Genomic DNA, 21,964 nt, shown 5'->3' on the forward strand with positions numbered 1-21,964 from the left:
AAGCAAAAAAGAAAAAAAAAACCCAAAACAACAAAAAAAACCAATCCTTTCTCTATGTGGGATGAAGGAAGTCTGTAACTTTGTGTACTGGCATTACACAATGTCACATTCTGAACTCAAGATAAGGGGGGTCATCTTAGAGATACCATTTCTTTTTTTTCTGTCAACTTCCATTTTCATTGGATAGAACCCAAAGAATCAAAGGGGAAGCAGACAGCAAAAGGCTCCCACCCAAGCTGTGTCCAGAATATATTTTATTTTACTTCTTTGTATTTCTTATTACCAGCTACCAAAGGAGGATGACAGGAAAATGTAATCGTTTAATCTGCCGTAACACATTTCCACTTGTGGCTAACGAGATACCACTCGCCTTGCAATGATTCAATCCCATCTTCTATCAAACACTCTTAGTGTAACATGTTCCCTCCCGGCCTTTTCCTAAAACCCTGAATCACATCAACTGAGCATTGACATTGTCTTTTCTTTTTCTATTTTTTTAATCCACAAAAGACAGCAAAAGAATAAGCACATTAATATTACTTGGATGATGTACCAAGTGGGGGACAATCGGATGTACTTTTTTCATTAAAATTTCATTAGCATTCGCATTTGCCTTTGTTAATGGTTTTATTTTTATTTTTTAAAATTTTTTAATGTTTATTTCTGAGACAGAGAGAGAGCATGAGTGGGGGAGGGGCAGAGAGAGAGAGGGGGACACAGAATCCGAAGCAGGCTCCAGGCTCCGAGCTGTCAGCACAGAGCCTGACGCGGGGCTCGAACTCACAGACTGCGAGATCATGACCTGAGCCAAAGTCAGACACTCAACTGACTGAGCCACCCATGCGCCCTTATTAATGGTTTTAATAGACCAGTTACTCCAACTTAGGAGATTTTCTAACCAAAGTCCTCATATTTCTGAAATGAGTGTACCCCTGGAGGTAGATGTACATCTTTTTAAGTGACTTGTACATCACTAGAAGCCACGTAAAAAAATCAAACTGTGAATTGAAAGGCTGCACCTAAGCATGACATCATGAAGAAAATTGATTGAATGGAACAGGATATAGTGCCGCCTTTGTCTTTTGCATCGGCAGCCCAAATCTAATTGTTGAATAATGTGCTTTAGAAGACAGTAGTGTCTTTCACTGAAACGCTGTGCAGAAAGTTCCAGCCAGTCAATGTGCTATTTCTAGTCAAGTGTATGCAGGGTTTACATACTGAGAGCAGCTGTAAAGATGTTGGCATAGGAGCAATTTCAAAGCCAGTTCAACTAGAAATTTAGATTGGTGCCCAAAAGAGCTTCTGTGAACTACAGGTGTTTAATTTTCAGCTTTCCTGGGAGCAAGTGTTCAAATATAGTAAACAAATGGCAAGACAGGCTGTCCTTTAAGGTTTTGCCTTTTTTTTTTTTTTCCCTCGTTCTGTGGGCAGGGCTTTGTGGTGTCTGAGTTGTTAATGACCACATGTGATCCTCCGTTTGTCAGCCCTATGTTGTCTTCCATCCAGGCACTTAGAACCTTTGCTCTTATGTTTTAACCAGGAGCCTCTGGCCTGCGTCTTAAGTTCTGTGTGATACGTATGTTTCTTACAAATTCTGTTATGAGACAAATAGCGACTGAGGAACTTCACCCGCCTTGTCTTCTTTTGAATCGTGACTTAATTTTATAGAAAATAAATTTGTGAAGTATCATAAAATAATATCCATAAAAATGATGTAGAGAAAAAAGTATTTTTGGTAATTTAAAACACTATTCCTTTCAGGCAAAATCGCATGTATGTAAGCTATTTCCACCACTTTACAAGCAAATATTAACTTTTGTTAAAATATCAACTTTGCTTTTTGGCCCATTTTGCATTGTGAGGCTAACAGTCTTTCCACACAGAACAGGGCCACGCTGGCTGGGTGGTCCTTCACAAAAATTCCTAGTGTCTTGCTCATCTAAAAGACTGAAAGTCAAGGGGCACCTGGGTAGCTCAGTAGGTTAGGTGTCCAACTCTTGATTATGACTCAAGGCATGATCTTGCAGGTTTGTGGGATCGAGCCCTGCACTGGGCTCTGCACTGACAGCATGGAGCCTGCTTGAGATTCTCTCCCTCTCTTTCTCTCTCTGCCCCTTCCCCTGCTCACATGAGTACGTGCATGCTCTCTCTCACTCTCAAAGTAAGTAAATAAACATTTAAAAAAGAAAACAAAAAACTCTGAAAGTCAGCTGTGTATATTGGAGGGAGAAGAAAATCCTTTTGATTTTCTTGAGTAGAGACTCAACTCAAATTATCTTAGTAAGTAACTTTCAGAAAGATATGTTATCCAAATATCTCCTATTTACTTTAATGCATTATTAAAGAATCCCCAGATCGAAAGTTTCTCATCTTTTGGGGGGCTCAGATTTGATGCCAGAAGGACAGAGTCTTCCCATCATATATACCCTCCCCTAGAAAGATGATATATATGTATCTAAAGCTTTGTATTTACATTGGAATCCCAAACTGCCATTATTTGAAATTTCCCTTTCAGTTTTTCTGTAAAATGGACTTCCCTGTGTCATTGCAAAATTCTCTGGGGCTCAGTCTGCCTCTTCATCAGTGTTATTATAACACTCTGTGTTATAACTTGCACTATCCGGGATAATGTTATACCTATTATTGTTCCAAAGTCACTTCCTTAGTGAACACCCTCCAAAAGTTGCCTACTTGATATTCTACATGGGATCATGAAAGGAATCTGTATGTTAAAAATAATGTTTCCCTTTTTTCTCAAACAACACTGCAAAGCCAAATAGTCAGGAGCGTAGAAGCAATTTGACAGAAATTTCGAGTGATCATTAAGCCCCTCAAATAGTTGAGCAAAACAGATGTTTGCAGCTTGAGCACTCCTAGGCTCTCCAGTGACAGTCAGTTTGCCCCAGTTCAGACCTCTACAAACTTCTGTTCTTAGGTCTGTGCCTCCAAAGGGAAACACACTGCACTGTTTGCTCTGTAGACCACCCAGCCCGCCCACTTTTGGTGGTTTGGCCTTCTCTCTGGCTTGCCTGCAGGTGCGACCTTATTCACCCACCTATCACAAGTCACTCTCCCAGTTTTCTGGAGTTTAAAAACAAAACTGACTAAAAGACAGGAAGCAAGTAGATTCTTATACTATCCTGGAAGTTTGTGATTACAAAGTTCGGTGACCTTCATGAACTTTTTCAAGTGTGTTTTTACTGCAGATTGTGTGGTTGATGTGGAGGGTCCCCGGGGTAGAGGTGAAGCAGTGTAGATGTGGAGAAGTTGATGGAGTCGCCTGGATGTGCATCGCCTGCCAGAGGCACTACAGAGTTGGTGCCTACACCACCTCGTCCCCAACCCAGAGAAATTCAAAATTAGATAAACATTTTGGCAGTGGTGTGGCAAACCAAAATTCAACTTCACTTCTCAATAGGTGTATTAACTTTATAAAAGTAATAAACTGGTTTTTCTTTTGTAAAGTAAGCTTGTAGGCATCAAGAACACACTAAAGCAGCTACATTAGGTAGAAAGTAGGTGATTTTCCCCCCCTGATGTAACCACACTCTAAATCTTCACAATCTGAGACAGCTTGCTGTGTAATTTTAAGCCAGCAATATCCAAAATAGCACAATAACTACTGTTGGCAAGATGTGGAAATTTTCTTGAGCAGTCAGAATATATCCCAGAAGCCAGGATGTTTGCTGACCATTAGGTCTAATTCCATTCAACCTGTGTTGCCTGATTTACAGCTCCAGAGCGGACAAATGAACTCAAACAGGCGGGGACTCGTGAATGCTCAAAAAGACCCTGTTGCCTCATAATCTGGTGAATTATATATACATCACATTCTTTCCCTTCCAGAAGTGTCAGATATCTCCATGACTCTCCCGGAAGCTTCCTCCTGCTAAAGGGAGCAATTGAAGCTCTACTGTGTGTGAAGAACTGAATCTATCACCAAACTAGGGTTTTAGAACTAGAAGAGACATTTTTTTTTTCCACACGTGGATACCAAGGCCTCCATGGCTAGTGACTAGCCCAGATCCCATGGTTGGTTAATGGAAGAGTCAAGACCAGAATCTACTGTGATCCACTTGTAGTATTACCAAATAGTCACATAAACAGATTATTTCAAGAAGAAGCCAATGTACTTTTCTCTCACCTGGCACAAAGTAATCACTCACCAAATTCTAGTGGTTATTATAGTTTTTGTAATTATCAATTCTCTGCTTCTGTGTATACGGAAGTATTGTTTGGCTTGTACTGAAATTTTAAAGAAGTATTTTACCTTCTTGGAAGGTACAATTTTAGATCTGGAGGGGATCTTGAGAGAGCTTCTAGTTCAGCATCACGAGTATATTGTTCTTGCCACAGTGTTGTTTTTCAAAAATAATAACAAACCATTTTTTATTAGATCTTTGATTTAGCTAGAAAGGAGTTGGAATAGAAGATATCTGTTTAAAGTTTAATTTCAGAGAGTGTTGAACAAACTTAAGATCATCTATTTCTCTTCCTCCCTCTCTTTCAGACTGTCCTCTAATATATTATTCTTGAGATGTGTGCAAAGTTGACATTATATAAATATTTTGAAAAGTAATTAATTCCAGTGATGGATTAAGGCAGTGAGACAGCGTATTTAAACAACCTATTTATGTATAAAATGGAAACTCTTACTGAAAAAACATTTTTATTTTAAAAATCTATATTATGGAATTTTTACATCAGTCCTTATTCCTAAAATGTTTACATAAAAAGTATTCCATAAAGGGACAAAATTATGCCAGTTGCGTCTATAATTTACTTTTCTCTAAGCTATCACTATTTAAATGGCTGTCATTTATATGTACAAGCCTGAATGTGTGTGTGTGTGTGTGTGTGTGTGTGTGTGTGTGTGTGTTTAATGCCCTGAAATTAAAGACTCATTTGGAAAAATTGAGCTACAGTGCACATTTACTCTGCCACTGCCATCTTCTTCCCAATATATTCTCCCAACTTATTGGGAGGGTAGGTTAAACCAAAACTTGTTCTAGCTATTAATTTCGGGTTCTTCATCTGCACCACATAACATGGAATAAATTGGAAGCAATAACTTTTCACTCCTACCTCCAACCCTGACCATCCTCCGATAACCATATGTAAAGATACCTAAGACAGAACTAGAAACGAATGAAAGTAGGGGCCCAGAAAATTGAATGAATGAACAAATGATCTGAAACATTGCTAACATGCTCCACTATTAATAACCACAATCACAGCACCAAAAACTAATGTTATTTGGGCATCTTACTGACAACCAAGTGCAGTCCTAGTATTTTATATGGATTATCTCATTAGCTGCATTCATGTGCTCAAGAAGTTAGTAATGTGCTGATGAGCCAATAATGACATCATTGCCTTCATGGCTATTAGAACTATAATTAGCTGTAATTAGGATAAGATATTCTCCACTTCTGTTGGTTTTATTTAGCACTATTTTTCTGGTTTAGTGCCAAAACAAACCAGTTTTACTTTGCAGCACTGCCTCGATAATCCATATGGAAAAGTTTTCTGTGACATTCTCAAGTGAAATGAACATTAGGTGGGTGCTTGTTTTTCATAGTTCCCTCAGTTTTTCGTCAGGGGTGATAAAACACGGAAGATCAGAGTAAGACAGATCTTCGATGAACATGGGATTGGTCGCTTTGCTGCTTTTATATCTTACCCATCGGCAGTTAGGCTCTGCTGCAGGAAGTCCCTGTAGAATTAGTCTTCCTACTGCTGGGACTGTTCTTTGCTCTCCCCAAATAAGCTGCCAGGGTAGTTTGCTGTCTTTTTCTTCTGGTCCTCTGTCAAGTCCCTTGAATGAGGCTGCAGTGATTCTTACAAGGATCTTTGTTCACTGGTAGTTTTCTGTGGTTTATGTATGCAAGAGTAAGGATTAAAAAAAAAAAAAGATCTGTGTTAAATACAAATCTGATTGTTTTGCTTTCCATAATTAAAATCTTTTCATTTTCTGCTTTTACTATAATTTTTCTTTTTTTTTTTTAGTGTGGCTTACAGAATTCTGCCTACCTTGACCCTTTATCTCCTCTTTCACCCCACTTTAGATACTACATTTCCACAAAACTAAACTCTTAGGTTACTTGAACAGTCAGCTAGCTCTTTTACCTGCTGGTCTTTGCACCTGTTGACCTACTGCCCAGAACACTTCTCTTTTTCTCCCCTGCCTCCCTCTTAACTTGGCCCACTTCCGTGCTGCATATTTAGGTCTTAGTTTCTCTCATCTGTTAGAAATGGCACTGTTTCTACGAAGTCTACCCCTAGGTGATTGCATTCATCTACCTGCTCTATCAGAGCAATTTGCACAGTGTGCTATTGCTATCTATTTATCTGTATTTGAAATAATCTGTATGTTCCATAAAGTCAGGGATTATATCCTGTCCACGATATGCTTGGTATTCCTAGCAGCCAGTACAGTGCCAGGTGCAGAGATGCTTACTTAATAAGTATTTATTGAGCGAGTTGATATGGGGATGGTAAGGGATGAGTTAGACAGTGTGAACAGGACAGTCTAGAGTGCTGTATGTGTCATTCAAAGAGGGCTTGTCCTTTTGGATCCCAGAGAAGATTTTGAGTTAGAGAAAACATTTTTGTCCTTACATTTGCATTTTCATAGATCTTTCTTGTAGTGATGTGGAGGATGAGTTGGAGGTGACAAGACTATTGACAAAGAGGCTAGCTACTGAGCTTTTGTCCAAGAGAGAAAAGATGTGAAACTTAAGCTAAGTAGCCATGGGAATGGGATAAGGAGATGAATTAAATAACCATGGATAATATAATGTCATAGTCTTGGATAAAAATTCGAGAAGGCGTGGGAGAAAGAAGACAGAGGAGGATATTCAGAGGTCTAGTTTGGATGTTTCTTATGCTACTAACAACTATAAAGTGGATAAAAACAAATAATTTGAGGAATGGTGTTTGAATTGAGGGATCTATGAGACCTTCAAGTGGAGACATTGAGTAGACATTCACAAGTGTGGGTGTGGTGCTAAATAGGACATGCATGTCACCAGCATTTGAACATAATGAAGGCCTGGGTTTGGATGACATCATCCAGAGAGAATGAGTGTAGACATAGAAAAACTGAAGGGAGAGGAGAGCCCTGTAAAGTACTGCCTTGAGGCACACTTGGTTGTAAGGAACAGAAATCTACTAAAGCCACATAAAGAGAAGTGAGATGGTAGGTATAAATTCTCGTCATAGAATTCAATGAAAAGCCACAAAGAACAGCTCCTTCCATTGATTTCTGGACATGGAATGTTAAAATTAAAGTCTCTGTGCTTCTCACAGTTTTGATTTTCTCTCGCCTCTCTGTTTTCTACATCTGTTCTCTTTCTCTTTTTTCTGCCCATCAGTGCCCTTTGTTTGCAAGTGGGCAAGGTAGCCACTGTTTTTCAGTTTGTATAACTTTGGCATTCTATTTTTCATCATTCTGTGAATAAATTATCTGTGTCCCTAACTTCACTTTCTCAGAGAGAGAATCTGACTGAGTAGCTGAGACTGTGATTTGGTTCCCTTCAGGTCAGGGATCCTTCCCTGGGGTGATGGTTACCAATATGACTGCGTGAGATGTGGGAGGGGCAAATCCCTTTGGGAGAAGGTGTACGCACGGAGATTGTGACTGGCTTCCGTAGTATGTTGTGATTTAAGGGAGTACCTCTCAGATTTTGATGTACTTATGAGTCACCAGAATATCTTTTGTAAAATACAGATTTTGTTTTGTAGGTCTGGTTGATTCTGTGTGTCTAACAAGCTCCAGGTGATGCTGAAACTGTGGGTCTGAGAATCACGCTTGAAATAGAAAAGATTGTGAGGGCAGTTAGAGCAGGTGCCTGCTGAGAGAGGGCTGAGAGAAGGGCAGGAGGAGAATAAGGAGAAGGTAGGAACTATGAGTGAAAAGACTACTCAAGAATCTGGGAGTGTTCAGAGACATCAAGTGTTGAAAAGGGTGAGTGAGATAAAATTGGAAGCCGCTATAATATAAACAATCTGAACAATGTTGTGGATTCTTTTCAGCAGTGTTCAGAAGCCTATGTATTAGAGAGGAAGAAGGTCCATGGCTGGATTAATACAGAGTTGGGGTTTGCAGTGCAGGAATATGGAAGGGGATAAGAGACTTGAACATACTAACCAGAAAAGGTAGATTAAGTGATCGGGCCTACAGCTTTAGGTTGTTTCAAATTATGCATTGCCTTTAGATTGTTTTTTTGTTTGTTTTGTTTTTTAAACGCTTGGAGAAGGATTCAACCACTGGTTAAGAGAGAACAGTTTCCCATGAACATGTGTGTGGGTGTGTGTGCATATGCATGCACATGTGCTTGTGTGTTTAATCCTCTTGCAAGGGAGATATAGCTACATAATGAAGTGAATCTGGAAGACTTTCCATCATTTCACTCATTGGTTCAGAAAATATTACCTTTCAGAGTTACGTATGGAATGTTCTTAATGTTCCAGTGGTTATGGAAAGGCAAGACTTGAAGTTTAAACATGAACAATACTATAGAAGATAGAAATGTATCTGAAGGTGTGGTGCATATGAATCGCTTTGAAGATTCAAAAAAAAGTTGTCAAGCTTAATGGTGCTTCATCAAGGAACTTTCAACTTCTTGTTAATTTTCTAGCCATATCAGACTTAACTGATTCAAGTAAAATGGTACCCTTTTGAACTAATGTGCAAGTCATTGCGATAGCTTCATATTCGTGGTGCCTCCAAAGAATGTTTTGAGGCTGAAACATCACAGTGGGAAATCAAACCATTTTCTGGTTAGCTCTGGGGAAGCCAGTATTTTAGGAGGACTTTGGGAGTGAATTGATATCCTTGCTTGGCTGCTGGAAATTCCAGCAGGAGATTGGAATGACCAGTGTAACCCTGGTTTAGGAGGGATCCTCCCGTCCGTGGAAATGCCGTCTTTGAGTGTAGGGTTTGCAGAGGCGGGGTGGGGCGGGCTGGGGAGGGGGAGCTTGCCAAGTGTTTCACATTGACAGAAACACAGATGTCACAGCCAGACTGCCTTCAGATTCTTTGCTGTCCTGAAAAAATATGCACAGAGGCCTGAAATCACTTAAATTTAAACACTTCACTGTAATGACTCTGTATTATGTATAGTTTTGTATATTATCAGTCAATCAATATATGCCAGCATCTAAAGTATTATTTCTATTTGACATTTTAGCAGCGTTACATCTGGCAGCATTTTACTTGATCTGGAGCAATCCTGTGTGGCTCTTCCTGGCTTTGTGAAGCGTTAGGCATTAGAACCGATCCTGGAATTCTCAGTGGTTGGCCTTTACACGTCATCTTCAGAAACCACCACGGCTACTAAATATTTTAAACCTTTTTAAGCAACTAATAACCTTTATTCATTAGAATGTAATTTATTCACATAGATAATTCAAACAATGACTCCAGATGGATGCAAACTGAACAGGCGACTTAAGCATCATTTTCTGGAGATGGTTTTCACCAGCTAGGTTTTCCAGCAAATTCATCAGCGACAGTTTTATACACATTCACATAAAAAAAAAAAATAAGATTTAAGTGTATGCATTTTGTTCACCACTTAACACATTATAGGAAAACCAGTTATCCCATCTACAGATCTGTGTTGAAAGCAGCTAAAATGGATTTCTTTTGATTTATCTTTTGGAGCCAGATACTCCTGCCTTAGATTTTAAAGAACATACTATTTGAGTTACAGGCAAGTACTTGAAACCAGGTTGGAGTAAGAATCCAAATCTCTGAGATTAAAAAAAAACATTAAAAAAAAAAAAAAAACAAAAAACAGCAGAACCAAAGATAACGATTATTAAATCTGGATCTAAATGCTCTTTATAAATCGAAGTAGGCTTTGGCATGACTGGGAGGTTTTCAATCTTAGATTGGAATTTCTTTGAAGAATAAAGTTTTGCAAAATAAGGGAAATAAGTGTAAGTAAATTCTTGCTAAACCCTGGCAGGCATAGGCAAGAGCTAGGGGTGGTGTTTGGTTTGTTGTTTAGATTACTGGAAAACTTTGCTTGTATAAATTTATAGGTGTGAATATGTTACTGTATCCGTCTTTGAAAACCATTTGAGCCAGATATTTTGAGTTGAGTATTGTTTAGAAAATATGTTAACTCTGGTTTTACCAAGACCTCATTCAGTGGCTACTTCAGGAGCCATCTTTTTAAGTAGGTGTGCCTTTAAATTTTTTTTTGTTTAACATTTATTTATTTTTGAGCGACATAGAGAGACAGAGCACAAGCAGGGGAGGGGCAGAGAGAGAGAGAGACACAGAATCTGAAGCAGGCTCCAGGCTGTGAGCTGTTAGCACAGAGCCTAACATGGGGCTCGAACCCATGACCTGTGAGATCATGACCTGAGTGAAGCTGGCCATTTAACCGACTGAGCCACCCAGGCACCCCTTACTTAAGTAGCTATGCCTTTAAGAGAGAACTAATTAATTTCTTTAAAAAAATGTTTATTTATTTTGAGAGAGAGAGAGGGATAGAGCGTGCAAGCATGGGCAGGGGAGGGTCAGAGAAAGGGAGAGAGACAAAATCCCACAACTGCTCAGCACTGTCAGCACAGAGCCCATTGCTGGGCTCGATCCCATGAACCATGAATCATGATCTGTGCTGAAATCAAGAGTCAGATGCTTAACTGACTGAGTCACCCAGGCATCCCGAGAGAGAACAAATTAATTTCTTAATGACCTAGTTCATTGTATAGGAATCAATTAATCGTGACATATGATTGCTCTAAATGGGCAAATTCAAATCACCATATTTTAGACTACCTAGTATTCTTTACTAAAATATTTCAAAATTAGTTTCTTAAAATATATTGATATCAGGGTGATTACACTATGTTTAAGAAATTGCCCATTAGAAAACATTGTCTCTTAAAATAGTATTTGAGCCCACCACTTTGCTGTCTTTTGTTTAGTTGTGGAAATTTTTTTTTTCCCTAGGAAAACACTAGACTTACATTCAGAAGAGCTGGTTTGAATCTTGGTCCTCTTATCAATTAGATGTGTAACTCTGGGCAAGCTACATAATCTGTATCAGCCTTATTTGTTTCATCTGAAGATAGAGGTGGTATTAATTCCCAGGGTTGTTATGATGTCAGATAGTATATGTGAAAGCCCTTTACCGTGAAGTTATGTATAAATATGATTAACATGATGATACTATACCTAGTTTAACCGATTTTTCATCCAGCTAAAATAATCTCTATTTAGTAGCACTATCTCTAAATGCTATCTTGCAACTATAGATGAAAATCATACAGAAGAATGCTGTAAATTTTTTTTTTTAAATAGATATTATGGGTGTCTTCCCTTTCTCTTTTTCATCCTAAAGAGGGCCTAAGGGAAAAAGAGATTCTATTAAAGTGGAGTGCTGTTTTTTTTCCTCTCTTAAATTATTGATGCACAGATTTTGTGTTATAGTAATGATTAATAATAGTTAACATTTATATAGTGCTAACTGTGTGGCTCCAAGGACCTTGCATTAACCTATCTAATCCTCTCAATAACCTTGGGAGGTAGGTGCTTTTATTGTTGTGTGAAGATAGTGAAACTGAGGAGATTAACTTGTTTGAGATTACAGCGTCCACATTGAATTTTCCTATACCTTTCATTCAGATCTTAGAGAAGAATTTGACCAAAAATATGTACATCAGGCTAAAGGAATTCATGAACAGTATTGGGTTTTGGATGTAGTGGATAGCATTTTATTTTGGAAAAATGCTGTTGTTTCATGCATGTTGAAATGACACAGAGATTGTATCTTATTTTCTTTTCTCTTTTTCTTTTTTAATCTTCTGCCTTTTACTGGATACATTCCTGTTAATCTATTAGGATTATTTCTCTCTCTTGAGCCCAAGGTACAGTAACAGGAAGCTAATGTGTCAGCCCAGTGTTCTCAGTCCTATACTATGAGTGAAATAACTGGAAGAAAGAGCCCTAAAGCCCCATCCAAAGAGATATTCCAGAGTTCATGCATGCTGTCTTTTTCTGACTTAGACTTTGTTTGGCTTATACCGTACTTCATCCTTCTTTAATTGAGACATGTTTCCATTGATTTAAGTTATTCATTTATTTGTTCATAAATTTAACAAATTTTATTGAAAGTCTTCCATGCACCAGGGATGCCGTGAGGTCCTGAGGAGTAAGACAGTGAGTATAACAGTACATACTCTGCTTGTTGGGCTCAGAGAAGCCGACAAGCAAATAATGTCACAAGTGGAAGTAATACACTGCTCTGATTAAAGCTACAAAGGAGACGAATGTGGTGGCTCAAGGATGGATGAGAGAAGGCATTTGGCCAACACTTAGTGATTATAAATTGTTTTCCTCTGTCTTCAGCCCTGTACAAGACAATGGAGACCCAGGGAGGAAAAGCAGAGGGAGGGCAAGTTAGAAAGAATTGATGGGGAACAGAGTTGTCAAGGATACAGCACATAACACAAGGTGGCCACAGGGGAAAGAAAAAAGAAAAACCTAACTTGAGCAGTGTAGTATATCTGATAAGTCCTTGTTTCTTTCACTGAATCATGGAAGAATAAGCAGTATTTGTAGTAACTACCATGTTCAAGAAAAGTTATTGCATATTTTATTCAACCCAGTAAAAGAGGGAGGAGTACAATACATTTAGAGTGATTTCCATTAACATGGCCAAAGCATTTTACTGTTTGAAAGTGTAAATGTCAGTTTTATGGCACTTTATTTATCCAGAATGTTGAATACATGAAATTACCGCCTACATTTATACAATTATAGAAAGAAACGTGAATATTAATTGCAAAAGCATAACTAGATAGAAAGACAGTAGACCTTGGTTTCTGGTTCCAACTGGTGATTATGGCCTGGAGAGCTAATAGTTGAGAAATACGTGATTTCTTTACTTTTCTTCCTACCTCATATTGCCTTCTGTCATTATATTGTATTATTTATTTGGGCCCAAAACTGAATTCTAAGAATCATTCTGGCATAGACTTTGTCTTTCTTGTTGACTAATCTATACTATTTAGAATAGTGCCATATAACGGGCACTCAATTATTATTCACTGAATGAATGAGAGATAATCACACAAGTATATACGTAACAACTGTAATGAACAAATGAAACAAGTGAAAGCATTTTCAAAACTATAAATATTCCACACATGCAAGGTGATGGCTATTTGAATTTTAGAAAAAAATACAATCTGCCCGAAGATAACTTGTTTGCTTGTTTGTTTATTTTGTATTGGTAGCTTTCTCTTTAAACATGTATTTCCTAAGTATTTATCTTCCCTTATATCTGTGGTTATAGTATTGACTTCTACCTTTGCGTTTCTATAACTCCTTCCACCTTGGTTCAATTACTCTCTAGAGTAGAAATGCTTAACCTGGGCCAGTGCACCTTTGGGAAATCCATTGTTGCCTCTTGAGGCCTCATATACTCCCTAAAACAATGTACTGGCTTTCATGTGTTTTACTAGAAAGAGTTCCTGTAACTTTTACCAGATTCTTAGAGTATATGACCCTCCCTCCCTGCCAAGTTTAAGAATCATTGCTCTAAAACTTTGTATTTTTCTTTTACTTTTTTGTTCCTTTCTTGCTTTTTCTCCTTGAGATGGCTTCATTCTCCTTTTATTTTTCATGGTTATATTTTGGTATTTTCAAATGTTTACTATTTGATTGTCCCCAGTGTGTGGTATTCTTGGTTTATTGTATGCCTCTAATCCCCACCCTTGTCTCTGTTTCTCTTTTGTCTGGCCAACAGTGTGGGGCTGTGCCAACTGCAGAGTCATCCTATCCAACCCTTCTGGGACATTTACTTCTCCGTGCTATCCTAACGACTATCCTAACAGTCAGGCTTGCATGTGGACCCTGCGAGCCCCCACCGGCTATATCATTCAGATAACGTTTAATGATTTCGACATTGAAGAAGCTCCCAATTGCATTTATGACTCATTATCCCTTGATAATGGAGAGAGCCAGACTAAATTTTGCGGAGCAACTGCCAAAGGCCTATCGTTTAACTCCAGTGCGAATGAGATGCATGTGTCCTTTTCAAGTGACTTTAGCATCCAGAAGAAAGGCTTCAATGCCAGCTACATCAGAGGTATGTAAACCAAAGACGACGCCAACCTTCTGCTTTCATTTAGCATGTTCTACAGTAAACACAAGGACCAGAAGACAAGAGTTACGCTCTTTTATGTGAATGTGAATGTGAATGATTAGGATTAGAATTTAATGGCAAGAATCTGTTAATATCCTTCAGCATTCTCATTAGCAATATATAGTTACCAGATCCAAAATCTGGTTACAGTAGAGCTGAATTCTTTTATATTGTTTATATGCAGAGCGTTTAAAGGCTGCTTGGAAGATATTGTAGATATTCCACAGCTAATAATTAAAAGCTGTACTTCTAACATCACTGAACATTTAAATTTTCCTATTCAGAAATCATTTTATTTTAGGCTTTTAAGATGCTGCCCTTTTAAGGAACTATGCTACGGAACAAATATAAAAAATTAGCATATAAATTAAAGTTAGTTATTTATAACTTAAGCTAATAAACAACATAGCCTGAGGAAAACACCTTAAATATTTCTTTTTTTTTTTTTTAGTTGCTTAAAATTTTTTTAAATTGTGGTAAAATACATATAACATAAAATTTATTATCGTAAAACAGTTTTAGGTGCACAAGTCCGTAGTGGTAAGCATATTCATACTGTTGTGTAACAAAGCCACAGAACTTTTTCATCTTGCAAAATGGAAACTCTGTCCGTAGAACAGCAACATCCCATTTCCCCCACTCCCAGCCCTTGAAAAACACTATACTTTCTGCTTAAGAGTTTGAATGCCCTAGACTATAAGGGGAATCATATAGTTTTTGTCTTTTTGCGACTGGATTATGTCACTTAGGATAATGTCTTCAAAGTTCATCTATGTTGTACCATAAGTCAAGTTTTCTGTCCAGTCTAGGGCTGAATAATATTCCCTTGTATGTACATACCACAATATCTTTATACATTTATCCATTGAGGGATGCTTGGATTGCTTCCACCTGTTGGCTATTGTGAATGAAGCTGCTACGAACATAGGTATACAAATATCTCTTCAAGGGGTACCTGGAAAGCTTAGTTGGTTAAGCTTCTGACTTCGGCTCAGGTCATGATCTCACAGCTTGTGAGTTCGAGCCCCGCACTGGGCTGTGTGCTGACAGCTCAGAGCCTGGAGCCTGCTTCGGATTCTGTGTGTCTGTCTCTCTGTCTTTCTCTGCCTCTCCCCTACTTGTGTTCTGTCTCTCTCTCTCTCTCAAAAATAAGTAAACGTTAAAAAATTATCTCTTCAAGACCCTTCCTCAATATTTTTGGATATAGCCAGAAATGGAATTTCAAGATTATATGGTAACTGTAATCTTAATTTTTTAAGGAACCCTCTTACTGTTTTTTAATGAACCAACTGCAGTGGCTGCACCATTTTACTTTCCCACCAGCAGTGCACAGAATTTACAACTTCTTCACATCCTTGACAGCACTTGTTATTTCCTGTTTTTTTTTTTTTGTATGTTTGTTTGTTTTTTATTTATTTATTTTTTAACTTGTTTTATTTTTTTAAATTTACATCCAAATTAGTTACCATATAGTGCAACAATGATTTCAGGAGTAGATTCCTTAGTGCCCCTTACCCATTTAGCCCATCTCCCCTCCCACAACCCCTCCAGCAACCCTCGGTTTGTTCTCCATATTTATGAGTCTCTTCTGTTTTGTCCCTCTCCCTGTTTTTATATTATTTTTGTTTCCCTTTCTTTATGTTCATCTGTTTTGTCTCTTGAAGTCCTCATATGAATGAAGTCATATGATTTTTGTTTTTCTCTTACTAATTTCACTTAGCATAATACCCTCCAGTTCCATCCACGTAGTTGCAAATGGTGAGATTTCATACTTTTGGATTGCCAAGTAATACTCCATTGTATATAAATACCACATCTTAATCCATTCATCCATCGATGGACATTTGGGCTCTTTCCATACTTTGGCTATTGTTGACAGTGCTGCTGTGAACATGGGGGTGCATGTGTCCCTTCGAAACAGCACACCTGTATCCCATGGATAAATGCCTAGCAGTGCAATTGATGGGTCATAGGGTAGTTTTATTTTTAGTTTTTTGAGGAACCTCCATACTGTTTTCCAGAGTGGCTACACCATCTTGCATTCCCAGCACCTTAAAAATTTCTAATGAAAGGAAAAAATATATTTCTATCAAATGTATTTCCCAGATTCTGGCATATCATAACATTTGAATAATCTTGGTCTCTCTAAAGCCTCTCTTTACTTAAGGAAAACTCAGGATTCAAGACTAGCTTCTTAAGTAAATATCATGTATGAAAGAAAGAACAAAAAAGAAAGGCACCATTATGAAAATGACTGACCCTCATTATTATAAACTTGGGTTTTGGTGGTAGAGTTATTTACTGTTTGTGAGTCACAATCACAAATGTGATTCACATTAGGTGTGTGTGTGGTTAATTGGAAAACATGTGCTTTAATTTTTCACATAATGTTTTCAAAATTATAAAACCCTACAGGAAATTAGAAAAAAAAAAGAAGCAAGTTAGAATTATCCATACATCTGTCATCTAGCCAAAACTACTAATAAAACATTGATGGACATATTTCTTTCCAGCCCTTTAAACAATACATGTAGTATGCTGGGTTCATATTACGTAAGTATCCCTTTGGGTAAATAGACCTATAAAGTGCTTTATATTTAAAAAGTAGACTGAAATCCACAATTCTATTAAACTCCATCATGCAGTTTTTACTAGAATATTTACATGAAAATGATGCCTTTACCATAGACCTATATTAAAATCTATTCAATCTAGCATTCCTTGAAGCCAGCATTAAAGAGAATTTTTGAGGAGAGCTACTTCTGTCTCAAACCAGTACATGTTTCACAGTGTCTATTATATTAACATAGGGTGAAATCCATTGTATTACTTAATAATTTCACATGTGTCACAGAAAGACTAGGCTAACGCATTTTATTTTGACTATAATATGCAGATGATAATAATCATTATTAGTAATCAGTAACATTAATAATCAGTCCTAGCTCTATACTGATTATAGCAGGCACTGTTCTAGTGCTTTCCAGGTATTATTTGATTCCTATTGACCACGTGTGCAATAGGTGTCACCGTCCTTCATTTTATGGATGAGGAGAAGAAGGTAGAGAGAGGTGGAGTAACGTGTCCAAGGTCACATTGCATTTTGTGGAGGAGCTGGGATTGGAGGTGGCTGTGTCGCCCTTTTTACCTCTGCCCCTTGCCGTCCCTCACAAAGGAACTCAAATACCCAGCTGTAAAGGAAATATAGCTTAAAATTCCATTTTTATTTTTACTTTTTTACTAGACTGCCTCTCCTTCATAGAATTATCTTTACCTTTGCTCCTGAAATAGCCAGGTGATGGGGAAAATGAATAGGATATGGGGTCTCTGAAGGGGAGAGGGTAGCAGAGGACGGTTTGGGAAGAGTAAAAGGCAATAATTGTTAATGAAAAAAAGAACGATTAGCTATTACGTTTAGAAATTATTTGAAAACTAATATATTTTTGAAAATTTTAATGTATAAACAGCTTTCCTGAAACAGTAGTTTCCTGAATTTGGGTTTTTGGGATTTTCTTTTTCAGTTCAGGGATTAAAAAAAGATACTTATCAACTGGGTTGGCTATAACTCAGAAGTTTTGCTGTGAGATCCCACATACTCTAACGATTAGAGTTAATATGGATGGGATTACATTTAGTTTTACTGATATAAGGTAATGGGTTTGTGACAGTCATGAAGGAGGTGTGAGGCAAAAGTCAGTTGATCCAGAGTGGTGGGGGTGGGAGGGCATATCAGATGTTTTGCGTCTCATTAGTTCATATATGACGTTAATACATTTTATGTGTTATTATGTTTTGTCCTAGTTGCTGTGTCCTTAAGGAACCAGAAGGTCATTTTACCACAGACACTAGACAGTTATCAGGTATCTGTTGCCAAAAGTGTCTCTATTCCAGAGCTCAGCGCTTTCACTCTCTGCTTTGAAGCAACCAAAATTGGCAAGGAAGACCATGAATGGACAGCCTTCTCCTACTCAAATGCGTCCTCCACACAGCTACTCGGTTTTGGAAAGGCCAAGAGTGGTTACTTTCTTTCTATTTCTGGCTCAAAATGCTTCCTAAACAGTGTGTTACCTGTAAAGGATAAAGAAGACATTTTCACAGAAAGCTTTGAGCAGCTCTGCATCACTTGGAATAATTCTCTGGGCTTTATTGGTGTAAATTTCAAAAGAAACAATGAAGCAGTTCCCTGCGATTCTACCATTAATAAAGTGATTCCTGGAAATGGGAAATTGCTGTTAGGCTCCAGTGACAATGAGATTGCCTCTCTAAAAGGGGACATTTATAACTTTCGACTTTGGAATTTTACCATGAATTCCAAAATCCTCTCTAACCTCAGCTGTAATGTGAAAGGGAATGTGGTCGACTGGCAAAATGACTTCTGGAATATCCCAACCCTAGCTCTGAAAGCAGAAAGCAACCTAAGCTGTGGTAAGTCTGGGCATATTCACACTTTGTTTTTTAAAGCATTGTTCTATGGATGTTGGTCAACAAGAAATTATACATAAACACACACCATATACATATACATATATATATACACGTGTATATATGTGTGTGTGTATATATATATATATATATATACACATATATGTGTGTGTATATATATATATATATACATATATACGTGTGTATATATATATATATATATGTATATATAGGTAGTTGTCATTAATGAGCTTTTTTTTTAATGTTTATTTTTGAGACACAGAGTATGAATGAGGGAGAGGCAAAGAGAGAGGAAGACACAGAATCCAAAGCAGGCTCCAGGCTCTGAGCTGTCAGTACAGAGCCCAGCGTGGGGCTCGAATGTATGGACTGTGAGATCATGACCTGAGCTGAAGTCGGATGCTGAACTGACTGAGCCACCCAGGTGCCCCTGAGCTTTTTAGTTTCTAAAATTTTGTATGCTCAGCCATACACAGCATACATTTGATTACAAACCATATTTATTCAATCAAAGCTTTTGGTCCTACCATATTAAAGTTTTCCTTATGTCATAAAATGTCACACAGTTTATCACTGATGTAACAAGAGTGGTAACTATGACACCTCAAATAGAAATGTTAACACCAGGACTGAAATAAAAGAAATTAATAAGTGATTGTTTTTAATCACAAAGATATCGTGAAAAGTTGATCTTTATGACATTTCTAGTACCTTATTTAAATAAACAACCACCGCCTAAAAGAATGCTGTTTACTCAGCCAGGATAAAATACCAAAGATATCCATTTTATGGAAAAATCTTCGATAATCAGGAATTATCAATTTTTTCTTTGAGCTTTTTTTCTCTGTTTGAAAATGACTATTTGTCATCTGTTGCCCTTTATGGTTGCTCTTTGAGAGACTTAAATGTGATATTACTGGAAGTAGCTAAATGCAAAACATTTAGGAAAATAATTCTATGTAGCAACGTTATATTAAAATAGACTGCTATCAAACATTCTTTATGTGCATGAGTTAATTTTAGAAATCATTATTTTATTACAAGACTGATTAAAATACAAAAGTAGAAGTTTCATTATCACTTTTGAATGTCATATGACTAAATTGTTGATAATAGATACTTTTTAGTCACAGAGATAACTTTCCTTAAAAGAGGAAAGCAGTGGGGGTCGCCTGGGTGGCTCAGTTGGTTGGGCATCTGACTTCAGCTCAGGTCATGATCTCATAGTTCGGGAGTTTGAGCCCTGCATCGGCTCTGTGCTGACAGCTCAGAGCCTGGAGCCTGCTTTGGATTCTGTGTCTACCTCCCTGTCTGCCCCTCCTCTGCTTATGCTCTGTCTCTCTCTGTCTCTCTGACTCTCTCTCAGAAATAAACATTAAAAAAAATTTTTTTTAAAAGAGAGGAGGAGAATAAGGGGTCTAATATTAGAAAGAAATCCTCATGTGACTTTGGAGGGGATTTTACCAAAAATTCATTCCCGATAATTTGAACAAAGTGGGACCCATTTGAAGATCTGGGACCACCTCCCCAGTTTCCAACCGGTGTGTATCCTTCTGGGGAATTCTTGTCCCCTAACCCTCAGGGTAAGTCACTCATTGCTCTGTGTGGTCCATGGTACGTCTGCAAATGGTGGGAGGCTATTAAGTGATGTCATTGGAGAGATATCTCCTTGTGGGTTGTTGGACAGAGGGTAAACCACAACCGTGTTCCAGAAGAAGACCGAAGAAGTTTGTAAAGGAGCTAATGGTGTTCCTCAGCATCCCCTCAGTCTGCTTAGCTACAGAGGATGTTCAGGGACTCCTGAGAAGTCTTTCACTCGGTGATGAAATGGAGAAGATCAAGTGTGTGGGTTTGGTGTGAGATGGTGAGCGGTGAGAGGGCAGTGATGTTCTTCCTTCATCCAGGGTGATTCTCTTTACTCCAGGGGCCTGTTTTCACCATAGCCCATTAAAAAGTCATAATACAGACCATTTAATAGTTGCCTTTCTATGGGGTTATGTTTGAGGACTGTGGCAACCAAAAAAAATTTTTGAGTAGATATATTAATAATTGCTTATACTTAAGTTATACACTTAATTTGAATACTCAATACATATTATGTACTAGGTACTGTTTTAAGGTCTTTACACATATTAACTGTTTTCTACAACACAGATCCCATGATGTGGGTTTTATTACCAACCCCATTTTGCAGACGAGAAATCTGAGGCACAAAGAAATTAAGTAATTTATGCAGTGTTACTTCATTAATTAGTGGCCACGCCAGGAAGTGAACTCAAAAAGTTAGGTTTTAGAGCTGTGCTCTCTTATAAATGTAAATTAGACCGTCTTTTGGAAAATGCAGCACTAGAAGGTGAGCCACACTAGAGTAGGTGAGCTGCTTCTTGCCTGGATGAGGAGTATGATGGTTCAGGTGTGATCGGTGGGAAAACACTAGCTTTCCAGGGTATGAACACTGTATTTGTTTTTTGGTTTTTTTTAGACATTTATTCATTTTTTTTGAGAGAAACAGTATGAGCGGGGAAGGACAGAGAGAGAGGGAGACACAGAATCTGAGGCAGACTCCAGGCTCTCAGCTGTCAGCACAGAGCCCAATGTGGGGCTCGAACCCACGAACAGTGAGATCATGACCTGAGCCAAAGTCAGAAACTTAACTGACTGAGCCACCCAGGTGCCCCAACATTGTATTTGTTTTAAGCAAAATTAATAAGATTTCTTTCCTGTGTTGCTTCTTGGGTACATTAGTATGATAAAATGTGAAGGATATACATGGATTCCTAAACTTCTGTAAGAAATCCTCTAGACCAGAGGTTGGCAAACTAGGAAAGTTTTATTGCAACCCAACCATGCCTAAGAGGTTTTGTATTGTCTAAGGCTGCCTCTGGGCCACAGTGACAGAGTTGGTGATTGTGAGGGACAGAAACATGGCCCGCCATCCTAAAATTTTTCTGTCTGGCCCTTTAAGAGAAACTTTGCCCATCCTTAAAACTAGTCCAAAGAATCATGAGGGTCCAAGTTTCTGAAGCACATACTTGGGATGACACTGGAAAAGATCTGCTAGATCTCCTGGCCCACATGTAGTTAAACCAGCCACTTATGGGCTCATTTAGCCTTCAGACATTGATGATGGCAGTGGCCTTTACCTGTTATCCTTTATTTGTAATTGTTCCACATAATGCTTTTAAACAATGATTTATTACCAACATTAACAAATTAGACTTGAAATAAAGATAAATTTTTGGATTCTCTGGCAAACAAGAAACTAAACCTGGGTTAGTACTGGTGCCTGGCCAACACAACTGGGGGGAAGTGGTATCTGCTTCTTACAGAGGGAGGGGACTTCTCAACCC

The 21,964-nt window shown here is 38.0% G+C and overlaps 1 protein-coding gene across 3 annotated transcripts in view; it reads left to right on the forward strand.

Annotated features, from left to right (window-relative positions):
• ADGRG6 (adhesion G protein-coupled receptor G6) overlaps positions 1-21,964 on the forward strand; it is a 140,544-nt gene that overhangs the window by 51,686 nt on the left and 66,894 nt on the right. For all 3 annotated transcript variants that reach the window (XM_049654465.1, XM_049654466.1, XM_049654467.1), the window contains exons 3-4: positions 13,773-14,114; positions 17,973-18,596. In XM_049654465.1, coding sequence (XP_049510422.1) covers positions 13,773-14,114; positions 17,973-18,596 — 966 coding nt within the window. The remainder of the gene's footprint in view (positions 1-13,772; positions 14,115-17,972; positions 18,597-21,964) is intronic.

The sequence above is a fragment of the Panthera uncia genome (assembly GCF_023721935.1).
Source record: "Panthera uncia isolate 11264 chromosome B2 unlocalized genomic scaffold, Puncia_PCG_1.0 HiC_scaffold_24, whole genome shotgun sequence".
NCBI lineage: Eukaryota > Metazoa > Chordata > Mammalia > Carnivora > Felidae > Panthera > Panthera uncia.